Raw genomic sequence first — 15,363 nt, 5'->3', positions numbered from 1 at the left:
ATAGCCTTGACTAGATGGACCTTTGTTGACAAAGTAATGTCTCTGGTTTTTAATATGCAGTCTGGTTGGTCATAACCTTCCTTCCAAGGAGTAAGCGTCTTTTAATTTCATGACTGCTGTTACCATCTGCAGTGATTTTGGAGCCCAGAAAATGAAGTCTGATACTGTTTCCACTGTTTCCCCCTCTAGTGCTCATGAAGTGATGGGACCAGATGCCATGATCTTAGTTTTCTGAATGTTGAGCTTTAAGCCAACTTTTTCTCTCTCCTCTTTCACTTTCATCAAGAGGCTTCTTAGTTCCTCTTCACTTTCTGCCATAAGGGTGGTGTTATCTGCATATCTGAGATTATTGATATTTCTCCCCGCAATCTTGATCCAGCTTGTGCTTCTTCCAGCCCAGTGTTTCTCATGATGTACTCTGCATATAAGTTATATAAGCAGGGTGACAATATACAGCCTTGATGTACTCCTTTTCCTATTTGGAACCAGTCTGTTGTTCCATGTCCAGTTCTAACTGGGTTTTTGTGTGGCCCTTATTATGCTGAGGCAGTTTCCTTGTGTTTTTACTTTGTTGAGTGTTTTTGTCAAGATAAGGTGTTGAATTTTGTCTAATTAACTTCCTGCATGATTGCGGATTTTTTATTTGTTTGCTTTTTACTTCATCTGTAATGTGGGATATTAGGTTGATTTTTATATATTGAAAGATTCTTGCATTCTGGGAGAAAACATTGCCTTGGTATGTCATATATTTAATATGCTGATAAATTTGATTGCTAGTGTATCATTGAGGGCAATTTCCTTACAGTCTTTGCTCAGCTTTGGTGTCACACTAATGTTGGCCTCATACATTTAATATCATTACTAATTGTAGATGTCATTCTGTTGAGCAAGCGTTGTGTGTGAAGAGTTACTGTTTTCCTCTTTTCTATCTCCTTGTCCTTGGCTTCAGACAGTTTCATTAGTGTATTTTGGCAGTCTTAATTTCTTTTCACCAGACGTATGGGATGTGAACAAATACCATTTTGTAAACCCATGCTGCTTTTGGCTCTAGCTATACAGAGAACAGATCTCTGAAATATATCTGTGACCGTTTCACAGGAACAGTTTTTGTTCTTTTAAAATACAACTATGTATTTATTTTATTGAAATTTCCTGTTTATGACTTATTTCAAACAAAGCTATTTCTAATAGTAACTTTTAACATTTTTCTTAAACAACTCATTTGTATTGCAGGGTTGGCTAGTGGATCTCATCAATAAATTTGGCACATTAAATGGGTTCCAGATTTTGCATGATCGTTTTATCAATGGATCAGCATTAAATGTTCAAATAATTGCAGCTCTTATTAAGTAAGTTATTTTGAAAAATTAATATTCATTGTCTATAGAAATGTAGTTTAATACCTTGGAAATAATTGTTTCCATTTTCTACTCTGCTTTTTTCTCGTTTTAAACCGTTAAAAAATTTAAGTGTTGAAATTGGTTCAGGATTTAAGTTTTCGTAAAAGTTTGGGATATTTCAGAAATAATGTTTTTTCCTTATTTCAGACCATTTGGACAATGCTATGAGTTTCTCAGTCAACATACAGTGAAAAAGTACTTTATTCCAATTATAGAAATAGTTCCACAATTTTTAGAAAATTTAACTGATGAAGAGCTGAAAAAAGAAGCAAAGAATGAAACCAAAAATGACGCCCTTTCAATGATTATTAAGTCTCTGAAGAATTTAGCTTCAAGGATTCCAGGCCAAGAAGAAACTGTAAAAAATTTGGAAATTTTTAGGTTGAAAATGATACTAAGGTAAGATACCTCCCTCTGTAAATAATTACTTGCTTAGTTTCTTACAATGATACTCAGTCCTAATTTTTCTTGTAGATTGTTGCAAATTTCTTCTTTTAATGGGAAGATGAATGCCCTGAATGAAATTAACAAGGTGATTTCTAGTGTATCATATTATACTCATCGGCATGGTAATCTTGAGGAGGAGGAATGGCTGACAGCTGAGAGAATGGCAGTAAGTCCCTTTGCTTCTTTTGTGCATAAAAATCTGCTTGTTAGTTAGCACCTGTTAATGTTAGAAATAGCAACAAAATTAATTCATATATTAAGAAATTGACTTAATTATGGACTATTAAATATGAAAACTCTTGTTTATAGTAGTAATAGCAAATGATTCATTGTTAGGAGTGGAAGGCTGTTATGATGCAAGTATAGTTTGATGTGTTGGTAGAAATGAAGTGGATAAAGGTGATCTTTAGAAAGGATTGGTAGATCTGGAATTTAGTAATGAATTGGTGGGGTGATAATTTGCCACTTCAGTTTAGAAGTTTTAAAAAGCAGGTGATAATTAAAAGAATAAAATTTTGACAAGTAACATGATTTTTATTAACTTTGTTTTTAGAATACCTGTTTCAGCATCATCTTGACATTGATACACTATAGATACTTTTTAAAAATTTTTTTTACCATAGATACCTTTATACATTTTTAGGGTTAAGTGAGTAGCGTCTAGCAAGTTGTAATGATAAATTACTCAGTAATATTTTTTGAATGTGTATTCTTTGCCAGCATTGGATGTGTATATATGTAAAGAATAACCTTTACCTTAAAGGAATCTTCATTTTTCTTGTGGGAATAATCAAAATGTGAAAAAGGTAATTTGAAGGCATTTGGTTGATATTGAGAAGCATATATAACCTAGAGCCGGTTTCAAATTCGGTGTTGGCGGTCAGCATTCGTATATGCAATTTGCTTGCCTTGGGATGTTGAGCATTGAATACTCAAACTGTTGTCTGGTAGGCTTCTTACCAGTTTTTGAGAGATGAAGAAACTTAAGTGTTCAAAAAATTTTGAAGCAATTTGTCATTGCTGTGTAGTTTTTTTATTATTTTTGTAAAAGAATCTAAGGCAGATTGTAAATAAATACAACATTTACTGTTCTCCAAAGATAGTTAAGAGATGTTTTCTCTCTTGTATTTTTAGGAACATTTTCTGTATGTGAAAAAAGTAGATTTTCTGCTTTTATGTAATACAGTTTTTAATGAATTTATATTAAAATAACAATAAACACATTACATTAGTGAGATATAATTGTATATTTAGCACGTCTCTGGGAATGCTTATGTTTAAAATTGGATCCTGTAGAGTTATTGTAATATTAAATTATTGCTGTCGTTCAGTCACTAAGTTGTGTCCGACTCTTTCTACCGAATGGACTGCAGCACTCCAGGCTCCCCTGTCCTTCAGTGTTTTCCTGAGTTTGCTCAAATTCATGTCCGTTGAATTGGTGATGCCATCCAGCCATGTTATCCTCTGTTGTCCCCTTCTCCTTCCTGCCTCTTCTAGCATCAGTGTCTTTTCTAGTGTGTCACCTCTTTGCATCAGGTGGCCCAGGGTATTGGAGCTTCAGCTTCAGCATCAGTCCTTCCAGTGAGTATTCAGGGTTGGTTTACTTTAGGATTGACTGGTTTAATCTCTTTGCTGTTCCTAGGGACTCTCAAACTCTCCAACACCACAGTTTGAAATCATCAATTCTTAAACACTCAGGCTTCTGTATTGTTCAAATCTCACATCTATACATGACCTGCTGGAAAAACCATGGCTTTATATGGACCTTTGTTGGCAAAGTGGTGTTGCTGCTTTTTCATATGTTGTGTAGGTTTGTCATACCTTTTGTCATAGTTTTTCTTCCAAGGAGCAAGTGTCTTTTAATTTTGTGGCTGTGGTCTCCACTGCATTGATTTTGGAGCCCAAGAAAATAAAATCTGTCACTGTTTCCATTTTTCCCCCATTTATTTGCTATGAAGTGGTACTGGATACTATGATTGTAGGTTTTTGAATGTTGTTTTAAGCCACCTTTTTCCCTTTCTCCTTCACCTTCATCAAGAGGCTCTTGAGTCACTCTTCACTTTGTGCCATTAGGGTGGTATCATCTGCGTATCTAAGGTTGTTGATATTTCTCCCAGCAGTCTTGATTTGAACTTGTGTTTCATCCAGCCCGGCATTTCTTATGATGTATTCTACATATAAGTTAAATAAGCCTTGACTATATACAGTATATAGCCTTGACAGTATACAGCCTTGACTACTCCTTTCCCAGCTTTAAATCAATCTGTTGTTTCATGTCTGGTTGTAACTGTTACTTCTTGCCCTGCATACAGGTTTCTCAGGAGCTATGTAAGCTGTTCTGATATTCCCATCTCTAAAAATTTTCCAGTTCGTAGTGTTCCACACAATGAAAAGATTTAGTAAAGTCAGTGAAGCAAAAGTAGATATTTTCTTGGAATTCCCTTGTGTTTTCTGGGATTCAATGGATGTTAGCAGTTGGATACATGATTCTTCTTCCTTTTTGAAATCCAGCTTGTACACCTTGAAGTTCTCAGTTTATGTACTGATGAAGCGTAGCTTGAAGGGTCTTGCATATTACCTTGGTAGTGTTGAATTGAGTGCAGTTGTGTGGTAGTGTGAACATTCTTTGGCATTGCCCTTCTTTGGGGTTGGAAACTGACCTTTTCTAGTCCTGTGATCACTGCTGAGTTTTCCAAATTTGCTGGCATATTGCATGCAGCACTTTAATGGCATTAGGATTTGAAATAGCTCAGCTGATATTCCATCACATCCACTAGCTTTGTTCATAGTAATGTTTCCTGAGGCCCACTTGACTTCACTGTCTAGGAAGTCTGGCTCTAGGTGAATGACCATGTTATTGTGGTTATCTGGGTTGTGATGATCTGTTTTGTATAGTTCTTTTGTGTATTCTTGCCACCTCTTCTTTTTTTTTTTTTTAAAGATAACTTTATTTATCTACTCCAGTATCAAGTTACTTAATAGAGAGACACAGGGTGGTGGGAGGCTGGCATACATAGCCCCATTTACGCTGGGGGCTTCAGGGTGCAGAGCATCACTCCTGCAAGGGTTACCGTACCTCATAATGTCTTCTGTTTCTGTTAGGTCCTTGCTGTTTCTGTCCTTTAATAACGAACACATCCTTCTGACACATGATACTATATGTATGTTTACTGTATACAGTATAATGACTTTCTTAACATATTATCAAGTGGTTATAACAAATTTACTTGGCACCCACTGTTGCTTAAAGAAAATTTTTTTGTCCTTGTGATGAGACACATGATCTCATTTCTTAACTTTCAAGTAAACTCTTCAGTGGTGTTAACTCTAGTCATCATCACTGTTGTCCCTTATATCCCCAGTAGTTATTTATCTAACAACCGGAAGTTTATACCTTTTGATCACCTTTTCCAATTCCCTTTCCCTATTTCACTTCTAAAAAAATGTTTCTTCCTGCTTTGAAATAAAATTTTGTATTATATTTAGGAATGGATACAGCAGAATAATATCTTATCCATAGTCTTGCGAGATAGTCTTCATCAGCCTCAGTATGTAGAAAAGCTAGAGAAGATTCTTCGTTTTGTGATTAAAGAAAAAGCTCTTACGTTAGGAGATCTTGATAATATCTGGGCAGCACAGGTAAGGAATTTAAGATGCTGTTTTATTTTTTATAAGCAGGATACTTAAAATTAAGTATTTTGTGGTACTCATTATGTAATGGTATATGAGTTTCTTGATATAAACAGAAAGCTTGCCAAGAATATTTTTATTGAAAATTAAAAGAATTTTTTTTAGCAAGAATATTTTAAAAATAAATTTCTCCCATTATGACACCCTCTCATAAAGGGTGTAATTGTACATTATATAACAATTATATATAATGCCTAGATTTACAACAATTATGTCTTCTATGTTTGAGGTTTATAAGTTACAGATTTCACATTTTCTCTGAATTATGTAAAGAAACAAATGTTACAAGAATGGTATTAGTGTGTTACTTATAAAAACTTATGATAATAATGGAACATTAAAACTTTTTTTTTTTTTTGGCTGCATTGGGTCGTCTTTGCTGTGCAGACTTTCTCTAGTTTCTGAGAGTGGAGGCTATTCTCTCATTGTTGTGTGTGGGTTTCTCGTTGCAGTGACTTCTCTTGTGGAGCACAGACTCTAGGCACATGGGCTTCAGTAGTTGCAGCATGTGGTGCCAGTAATTGTGGCCCCACAGGCTTAATTGCCCCATGGCATTGGGATCTTCCTGAATCAGGAATTGAATGTAAATTAACTGGTGGATTCTTAACCACTGGACCACCAGGAAAATCCTAGAACATTTAAACTTTCCATGAGGATAAATACATTTTTGGTTTCTGAATTATTTCCGTGAGGATAGATAGATTTTTATATTCTTTCTGAATTATTAATGTATAATTTAGTTACCTAATGGCAAGTGTTCTTGATTGGTCATGTGGTAAGTACAAGTAAGCTCTGGATTATGAAGCTTATTGTAAAGAGAAACCAATGAAATGTTCATTTGCCATTGTTGAGCACTTGTTTCAATTTTTTTTTTTTTTTTAAGTTTCAATTTTGAAAGACTCCATTATTTTGCCTTATTTTTTCTTAATTTTATTTAAAAAAATTGTCATAAACTTTCCTATGAATTCCTGGAGCTTATTACTACCTATATCATGAAATTGAATATAAAATTTATTCATACAAATGGCAGCTTTAAAGCATTTAAAGTATTTGGAATTTAATTTATATCTCTAGATTAAGCAGGTAGAAATATTTTACTGACTAATAGAGTTTGACACAGTAGAGGTTATTTCCTGTTTCTGTTCAGATTTGTGTGATATGACTTTGATTTTATTTATGTCATAAATAAATACTACTGTTTTGTTTTTTCATCAGGCAGGGAAACATGAAGCCATTGTAAAGAATGTACATGACCTTCTGGCAAAGTTGGCTTGGGATTTTTCTCCGGAACAACTTGATCATCTGTTTGATTGCTTTAAGGTAAAAATTCAAATAGTAAAGTTGTACCATTTCACTTTCAGTAGATTTAATTAGTTAGATGTCTTTTATGTTGACCTGTATATTAACAAAACAAATTTCATTAAGGAATCTCTGAGAAAGAATTAGTTTGTTATGTGTTCCAGTCAGAATTTAACAGTTTTTATTATAATAATTTTCTTCACAAATACAGAAATAGCTATTTTTCTTTTAGATTTAGTTTCATCTGCCAATTATTGATTTTGCACTTTTTCTTTCAAAATTTTTTAATCTTTATCCAGTGTGGGTTTATTTGTTTGTTGGCTGCACTGGGTGTTTGTTGCTTTGCATGGGCTTTTCATTGATGACTTCTCTTGTGGAGCTTGGGCTCCAGGTCCACAGCCTTCAGGCTTGTGGGTTCTAGAGTGTGTATTTGGGTAGTTGTGGCTTGTAGGTGTGGGGAATCTTCCCAGACCAAGGATTGAACCCATGTTCCCTGTGTTGGCAGGTGGATTACCATTCCCTGAGCCTCCAGGAAAGTCATTATTTTATTCTAGGTTAATATAAATTTACAGAAATGTAGGGAAATATTATGTTATAGTGCAAAGTGAGACATGAACCAAGTGTGGAGACAAATAAGACACTAAAAACAGTTTTGCTCTGGGCTGATGTATATAGGGAAATAGGAATTAGATTTAGAAAGAAGTTCAAGAGACTCACATATCTGCATTGGGATATTTGGGGACTTGAAAACAATGTTTCTTTATAGTTGTTAAAATTGAGGATTATGGCTCAAGAAGTTAAAATTATATTTTATTGTTCCTGAATGAATATTCTAGTAACCATATTCCTTGGAATTACAGGATTTTTTACTGAAAAGAGCTGTTGCATTTAGGTGACACCTTAAGTTGGTTCAACGTCTTGAGAAAACAGTTTGGCATTATTTGTTAAAGTGTAGGTTTTTGTGTCCTACAACACAGCTTTTATATTCCTGAATGTATTCTCTGGAGAAACTAATCATACGTATACCAGAATACATGTTTGATAATGTCTTTATTAGAATTATTTCTGTTTATTCCAAGTGGCAAGACTCACATGTTATGAATGGTAAAAGGATAAATAAAAATGTGGTCTAACCTAATAGTGGAATTAATACTTTTAGAATTGTGAACAAATGGATGAATTCACTAATGTGAAGAAATCTTTTGTACATATTTTTAAAAATTCCATTGAAGAGATTCACCACTGAGCAAGAAAATAAGCATTGGGAAGTTGTAAATACTCTAAAACTTAATTTCAGAGAAAACTTCTGAAGTATTTATGTCAGAAATACTAGCCATGAAAACATAAGAATGGAATGGCATCAGGTCTTCTTTGAATTAAAGATTTTCAAGATGATCTGACTATAACTGTAGTAATTCCTTTATGTAGTATTCCATTATTCCATTAATGCACATTTCCAAAGTGCATTGCTACTTTGGCTTTCCAGGTGTTCACTGAACATGTGTTATTCATTAAGAAGTATTAGTTTTTGAGGTGTTAATAAACTGATAATTCATATAGTGTTTCATTGTGTCTTAAAGATATGACTAAAAATGCCTTAAAGAAAGCATGGAGAATGGGTCTGTTAGCAGTTCTTTATAGTTTGTAACTAAATGATCCTGACACATCCTCAGTTAAAATAGTTACTCCTTACTGGAATTCTTAGTTTTTGTCTTCTGTGTGTTTGTACTGATTTACAGTCCGGTGGTAACAGAATTGGTACTTTTTCACAGTGTCGTTAAGTTTGAAATTCTTCCTCATGGAAGCACTAGTCTTCATAGTCTTAGTCGATGATAAGACTTAAGATATTTTTACATGACCTATTTGCTTTTACTGTTTGATTGTTTCCTTTTTTTCTGGACTCCAAAGAGTTTCTTTGTATATATGATGCTCAATTCTTGTCAGTGTTTTAAAAGTATTTCTCAGTTTTATTAGCATTTTATTTCTGACTCAGTAACCAAACATATGAACTAACTGTATGGTTAGCTCATATGTCTTTATTATCTTTATCATACTAGTGGAGGTAAAGTAATATCCCAGTGGTTCTGATTTGCATGTTTCTTGACCTCTGATGTTAGGCATCTTCTTATGTATTTAATGGTCATTTGTTTATCATCTTTAAGAAATTCCCTTTTAAATCATATATCTGTCTCTTTGATTTCTAAGAGTTCCTTGTACACTGTATACAGAGCCCCTTATTAGATTATGATTTGCAAATATTTTCGATAGTTGTTCACTTTCTTGATGTCCTTTTTGTGACATAAAGTTAATTTTTTTTTGTCCAGATGAATTTTATATTAATGAAATGGTTTTAAATAGCCCCCCCCTTTTTTTTAATTTTAATTTTTATTTATTTAATTTTTTCACTCGGGCCTGGTGCACTGGCAAGACCCAGAGGAATCAGGTGGAGAGGGAGTGGGAGGGGGGATCGGGATGGGGAATACATGTAAATACCCATTTTAAAGTGTATGATTCAGTGAGATTTCATACATTCCTGGTGGTGTGCAGTCACTGCCTTTGTCAGAATCCAAAACATACTCATCAGTCCTATTATTTCTCTTTCTGCCCTTCTTCCTTTACCCTGGAAACCAGGAGTCTACTTTCTTTCTCTAAAGATTTACCTGTTTCTGATAAGTGTTTTTAAATTTTTATAAAGTTCAGTTTATTTGTTTATTGGAGGGAGGATTCAAAAAGTGCAAGGGGTCTTGTAGTTTTGGTTTCATATTTAAGAAATTATTGCTTTATCTGCAGTCTCAATTTTTGAAAATGATTTTAGCTTTTATCTTAAGCTTGTAATGAGTTTTGAGTAATATTTTGTGTGTGGTTCAAACTTCAAAAAATTACAAGGTCATTTTGGCTATTCACAGGTCTTTTGAAATGACTTAAAAATTTAGCATTAGTTTGTCAGTCTCATAAAAGAAGTTAGCTAGCATTATGATAGGATTATGATAGGCATTTGTAGCTTAGTGTGCATTATATTGCCATCTTAACAATATTAATCTTCTAATGCATGAATATGGAATGTTTCTGTTTGTTTAGAGATGCCTTTTCATTTACTTAGGTCTTGTTTAGTTTATCAGTTATTGAAAAAGTGCTTATTGAATTTTGTAACCAAAATGTGATTTCTTTTTCCTTGTTACTATAACTGGAAGTTTTTTCCTTTTTGGGGGGGTTTGTTCCTATCTAAAAACAGACCTAGTATATGGAAATAAAATTAATACTTTAAAATTTTTCTTGGATCATCAACCTTATTAAATTCACTGCTTTGATGTTTTTTTGGTGAATTCCGTATCATTTCCCAATAAAAGGTAGTTGTTTTTCTTCTTCCTTTTCAATATGAATATCTTTTCTGCCTCTCTACAGTAGTTTCCCTATTCAGTTTAAACCATGATGTTAAAAAGAACTGTGAAAGTGAGCATTCCTGATCTTAAGTAGAAAGCTGTTAGTCTTTCACTTATATATCACACTGTTATATATCACATTGTATATACATTGTATATCATTGTAATGATATCACACTGTTTTATACAAGTTAGCTATGGCATTTTGTAGATGCCCTTTGTCAGGTTTAGAAATTTACCTCTTATTTCTAGTTTATTGAATATTTGAATCTTGAAAGGGCATTGGATGTTATTGGTTACTTTTCCTTTGTAAATAGATGTTATTGATTTCTGGTCATTTTTGCCCTATATTACATTAATTGATATTTGTATGCTCAAATAATCCTGTACTTTTGGAATCAATTCCACGTGTCATGATGTATAATGCTTACGCATGTTTCTGAATTTAATTTGTGATGATATTTTTAGGCTTCTTGCTGTCAAACTTCTTCTAGGGTGACTGTACTGTCTTACATTCTTAGCCACAATTATGAGTAATCCATATTCTCTAGATCACTGTCAGATTTTAATATATTTACTGTTTTTTTTCTGTGATAGATGTGCAGCAGAATCTTATGGTTCTGATTTGTATTAATGGCAAATATGTTGAACATCTTCGATGCACTTAATATATGTGTTGAAGTATTCATGCCTTTTGCCTGTTTTATTGTTGGGCTGTTTGTTTTCTTTAGTTTACAGAGTTCTTCATGTGTTCCCCATGCTAATTATTGTTTAGATATGCACAAGCATTTGCTCCCAGTCTTAAGTTGTTTTATCCTTTTACTAGGATATTTTGATAGCAGAATTTGTTCAAGTGAGGTTCATTGATTTCCTTTTAATGGGTCACACTTTCAGTGTCAGCCAGGGAGTTGTTTACTAAAAAATAAATCCCAAAGAATTTTTACTGCATTATGTTTTCTGAAAATTTTACAATTTATGGTTAAGTCTGATTCATTTGATCTAAATTCTGTGAGAGTTAGATGGCAGGGATTTTGATTGTTGTGACAGTTTTTTTGGTGTGTTTGTTTTGGTTTTGGTTCCCTATGTATGTTCAGCTCTTCTGCCATTTGGGAAAAATCATCTTTCTTCTTGCCTGCATTAGATTACTTTTGCATCTTTGTCAAATATCATTTGGGTTTATTTGTAGCGTACTATTTCTAGGTTCTCTGTTTTGTGTCATTTTCTGTCCCTCTGAGTATTACAGTTTGATTAGTGTTTGCATATCAATTTTGTGGTCAGGCGCAGCGATTCCTCTCACTATGTCTGTCTCTATTCAAAATTATGTATTTTAGTTCCCTTGTTTTTACATGTAAAATTTTAGCACAGTCTTGTCTGATACAGTGAAAATATTGCTGGGATTTGTCAAATATATTAAACCTGTGTATCAATTTAGGGAGACTTAACATTTCTGCTATCTTCAGTCTTTTGTTCTGTGAAAACCATATTGCTTTTTGTTAGAATGTTGAGTTCCTTCTTCTGCTTCTGAGCCCTGTAACAAAATTTATTTTATACTTAGGAATATAAAAATACTTTCTGAAGCAATTATAGATGTTCCCAGTATATCTGATATTCATAAGTTGATCACTACTATATAGAAATAATCTGTTGTGTATACTTATATCCTGTGGTCTTAAATACAGTTAAATTTTTTCCTCTGAACTCCTTGAGATTTTTTACATATAAAATCATATGATCTTCATGTTTTTTCTTCTTTATTCTTACATGGTTGTCTTCTTTAGTTTTCCCTTATATCTAGAATTTCTTATACAGCATTGTCTTAGTCAGATATTAAAGAGAAAAAGCATTCGTGTTTCACTAATAATAATGATAACTGTGTATTTTTCATAGATGTCTTTCATCAGAGTTGAGAAAGTTCTACTCCATTTCTGTTTTCTGAGTGTTTCTGTCATAAATAGATGTTAAATTTTGTCAGTTTTTTTCTACATTGATTAATATGATTGTTTTTCTTTTTTACTGTTATTGTAGTGGGTTACAGTAATTATTTTTCCTGTATTGAATCAGCAAGCCATCCCTCCCTTGCTGATGGTCATGTCCTATTACTCTGTTGTTGCTGAATTACAGTTTCCAGTATTATATTGAGGAAGTACAAATCTGTATTCATGAGGGGTTGGTCTGTAGTGTGGTGTATGTATACATCAAAGTAATCTTTTGTAAAATAAATGGGAAATTATGTTCTCCAATTTTATGGAAGAAATTATGTACAATAGGTGATAAAAGTGCTAGGTAGAAATCTTTCATGAAACTATTTTGGTCTATTGATTTTGTTTCTGGAAATTAGTAAATTATGAATTTAACTTTTCATAAGTTCTCCAATTATGTTGTATGAGTTGTAGTAAATTGTATTTTTTCAGTGGTGTAGTTCATATCATATAAATTGTCAAGTTTATGTTTGTTGAGTTGTTTCTGTTATTCCCTGTTATCCTTTGATGTCTGCAGCCTGGACAGGGATATATTTGTTTCATTTTTTATTTTAGTAATCTGTATATTTTTCTTTTCACCTTGTTCAAATATTGGAAGTTTGTTAGATTCTTCCAGACCACCAGGTATTTCTTTCATTGTCTTCTCTGTTGTTTTTCTGATATACTGTACCCAGACTAAACAAGAACCACCCATTCTCACTCATGCCAGAGCTGGAAACTACCCTGCTAATTTCATCTGTATGATTTTTACTGCTCTAGGTACCTCATTCAAGTGGAATCAGATAACACTTGACTTTTGGTATCTGGTGTATTTCGCCAACTGTCATGTCCTCAAGATTCATGCATATTGTAATATATATCAGTTTTTTTACATTTTAAGTGAATAATATTTCATGGTATGGATATGCCACATTTGTTTATGGGTTCTTCCATAGATGGACACTTGGGTTGTTTCCACATTTAGCTGTTGTGAATTAAAATGGTGCTGTGACTGTGGGTATAGAAATGTTGGTTTGAGGCCTTGCTTTCAGTTCTTTTGCATACATGCCCAGAAGTGGAAGTGCTGGATCATGTGGTAATTTTATTTTTAATTTTTTGAGAAACTGGTGTACTGTTTTCTGTAGCAGCTGTACCATTTTACATTTACACCAGCAATACACAAATGTTCCACATTCTTATTGATAGTTTTTAGTTTTTTGTTTTTCTGAAAACAGCATGGTTATGCATATGAGGTAGTTCCTTATTGTAACTTTGATTTGCATTTCTCTGATCAGTGATGTTGAGCATCTTTTGTGTGCTTGTGGCGCATTTGTGTCTTCTTTGGAGAAATAGCTCTTAAGTTCTTTGCCAATTTTTGAACTAGGATGTTTTGTTTTTGAGTTTTAGAATCTCTTAATGTATTTTGTATTAGGTATCTTTTTCCATCTTTTTATTATAAAGTCAGCAGTGTTAGAAGTAAAGTATAAATACAAATTTTGCTTCTTCTGCTTTTTAGTCTTTTGAATACTGTTTCTTCAAATGGGAAGTAAATTGTGCCCTTAAGGTGTATATGTGGGTGTAATGAATTGACTATAATTTATCAGTCATGTAATTAAAGCAGTGATAACCTAATAATACATGTCTAAACTGATACTGATGTGATTTTGTTTTTCTAGGCAAGTTGGACAAACGCAAGTAAAAAGCAGCGTGAAAAGCTACTAGAGCTGATACGACGTCTTGCAGAAGATGATAAAGATGGTGTGATGGCACACAAAGTGTTGAACCTTCTTTGGAATCTGGCTCATAGTGATGATGTGCCTGTAGACATCATGGACCTAGCTCTCAGTGCGCACATAAAAATACTTGATTATAGTTGTTCCCAGGTATGTGAGTGCTTCTTTGCTCTTTTTTTTCTGACTTCCCCCCACAAATAGGATGACTTTGTTACAGAATAATTCCATTATTTAATCATTCCAAGAGTAATATTTAAGGATTGTCTTAACTTATATTGTCGTATATGTTGTTTCCTCCTCTAACATTTTTTCTAACAAATTCTTGTATCATTCACTGAACATTTTTAGCACATTGTGAGAGGGTTTATGCAGATGAAACAACTCATTATAATAATATTGATGATGATCAAATGAAATTGTGATTCACTAAAACCAGTTATTACTTTGGAAGTAAGGATAATTAGATTTTTTTTGCTCAAAACAGGTTTTGCTTGTTTTTGCAAGTTTGCTCAAAAACAGAGGTTTTTCTTATTAGCAAGTCGTAACAGCTTCCCTGCATTTATCTTATGAATGAAAGTTTACTGTAATCATAGACAAAAGGACTAAACAGTAAATTATACCAGATTTTTAGAAACAAACTTACCATGCTACATTGTCCAACATTTAAAATTTTCCTTTCTGTGAAAACATGTGCCTGTTTTCTCTTCCATTCTGTTTGTATGTTGATTTCTTTTTATTCTTAAGATAAAGTGGTATTTGTTGATCTTTTTAGAAAAAAAATACACCAACATCACATGCACATATAGTAATACTTGGGATTGTATGTTTTGCCTTTTATATAATTAAGAACCTTATAAAACAGTTAAAATTCAATGCTCACATATAAGTGTGTTTTAAAAGTCAGATTTTTTGTTAATGTTCATGGGCTTGGAATTTATACCATATTGCAGATATATCTGAATCCGTGGAACACTGACTCTGTAGTAGTTTTTAACAGTTTAGAGTTCACGTGATAATTTCAAATGAAAAACATACTGAAAGTGTTTTATTTCATTAAATTATTATAATTACATCATCATTTTTATGAGGCTTAGCTTATAAGTTTTTCTACTTTGTATTCTCTAAGTAATTTGGAGGTAGATTTATATTGAACATTGGTCCTTAAACCATAATTTTATGTGTGTGTGTGTGTAAGGATCGAGACACACAAAAGATCCAGTGGATAGTTCGCTTTATTGAAGAACTTCGCACAAATGACAAATGGGTAATTCCCGCGCTGAAACAAATAAGAGAAATTTGTAGTTTGTTTGGGGAAGCACCTCAGAATTTAAGGTAAGGCTTTTACTTCAGAAAATTGTTTCATTTTTATTTGTCTTATGTTGAAAACAGTGTATCAGTAATAGATTTTAACAAAAATGAGAGTGGGAAAACTGGAAGCTTAATGAAGTTAAGATTT

At 33.0% G+C, this 15,363-nt stretch overlaps 1 protein-coding gene across 4 annotated transcripts in view; it reads left to right on the top strand.

Annotated features, from left to right (window-relative positions):
• LOC133051956 (probable ubiquitin carboxyl-terminal hydrolase FAF-X) overlaps positions 1-15,363 on the top strand; it is a 144,016-nt gene that overhangs the window by 44,341 nt on the left and 84,312 nt on the right. For all 4 annotated transcript variants that reach the window (XM_061136636.1, XM_061136635.1, XM_061136633.1 and 1 more), the window contains 7 exons: positions 1,234-1,349; positions 1,548-1,799; positions 1,875-2,013; positions 5,334-5,486; positions 6,753-6,857; positions 13,851-14,057; positions 15,103-15,239. In XM_061136636.1, the coding sequence (XP_060992619.1) occupies positions 1,234-1,349; positions 1,548-1,799; positions 1,875-2,013; positions 5,334-5,486; positions 6,753-6,857; positions 13,851-14,057; positions 15,103-15,239 (1,109 nt within the window). The remainder of the gene's footprint in view (positions 1-1,233; positions 1,350-1,547; positions 1,800-1,874; positions 2,014-5,333; positions 5,487-6,752; positions 6,858-13,850; positions 14,058-15,102; positions 15,240-15,363) is intronic.

The sequence above is a fragment of the Dama dama genome, chromosome X (assembly GCF_033118175.1).
Source record: "Dama dama isolate Ldn47 chromosome X, ASM3311817v1, whole genome shotgun sequence".
Classification (NCBI taxonomy): domain Eukaryota; kingdom Metazoa; phylum Chordata; class Mammalia; order Artiodactyla; family Cervidae; genus Dama; species Dama dama.
This window is presented reverse-complemented; position numbering and strand designations above follow the sequence as displayed.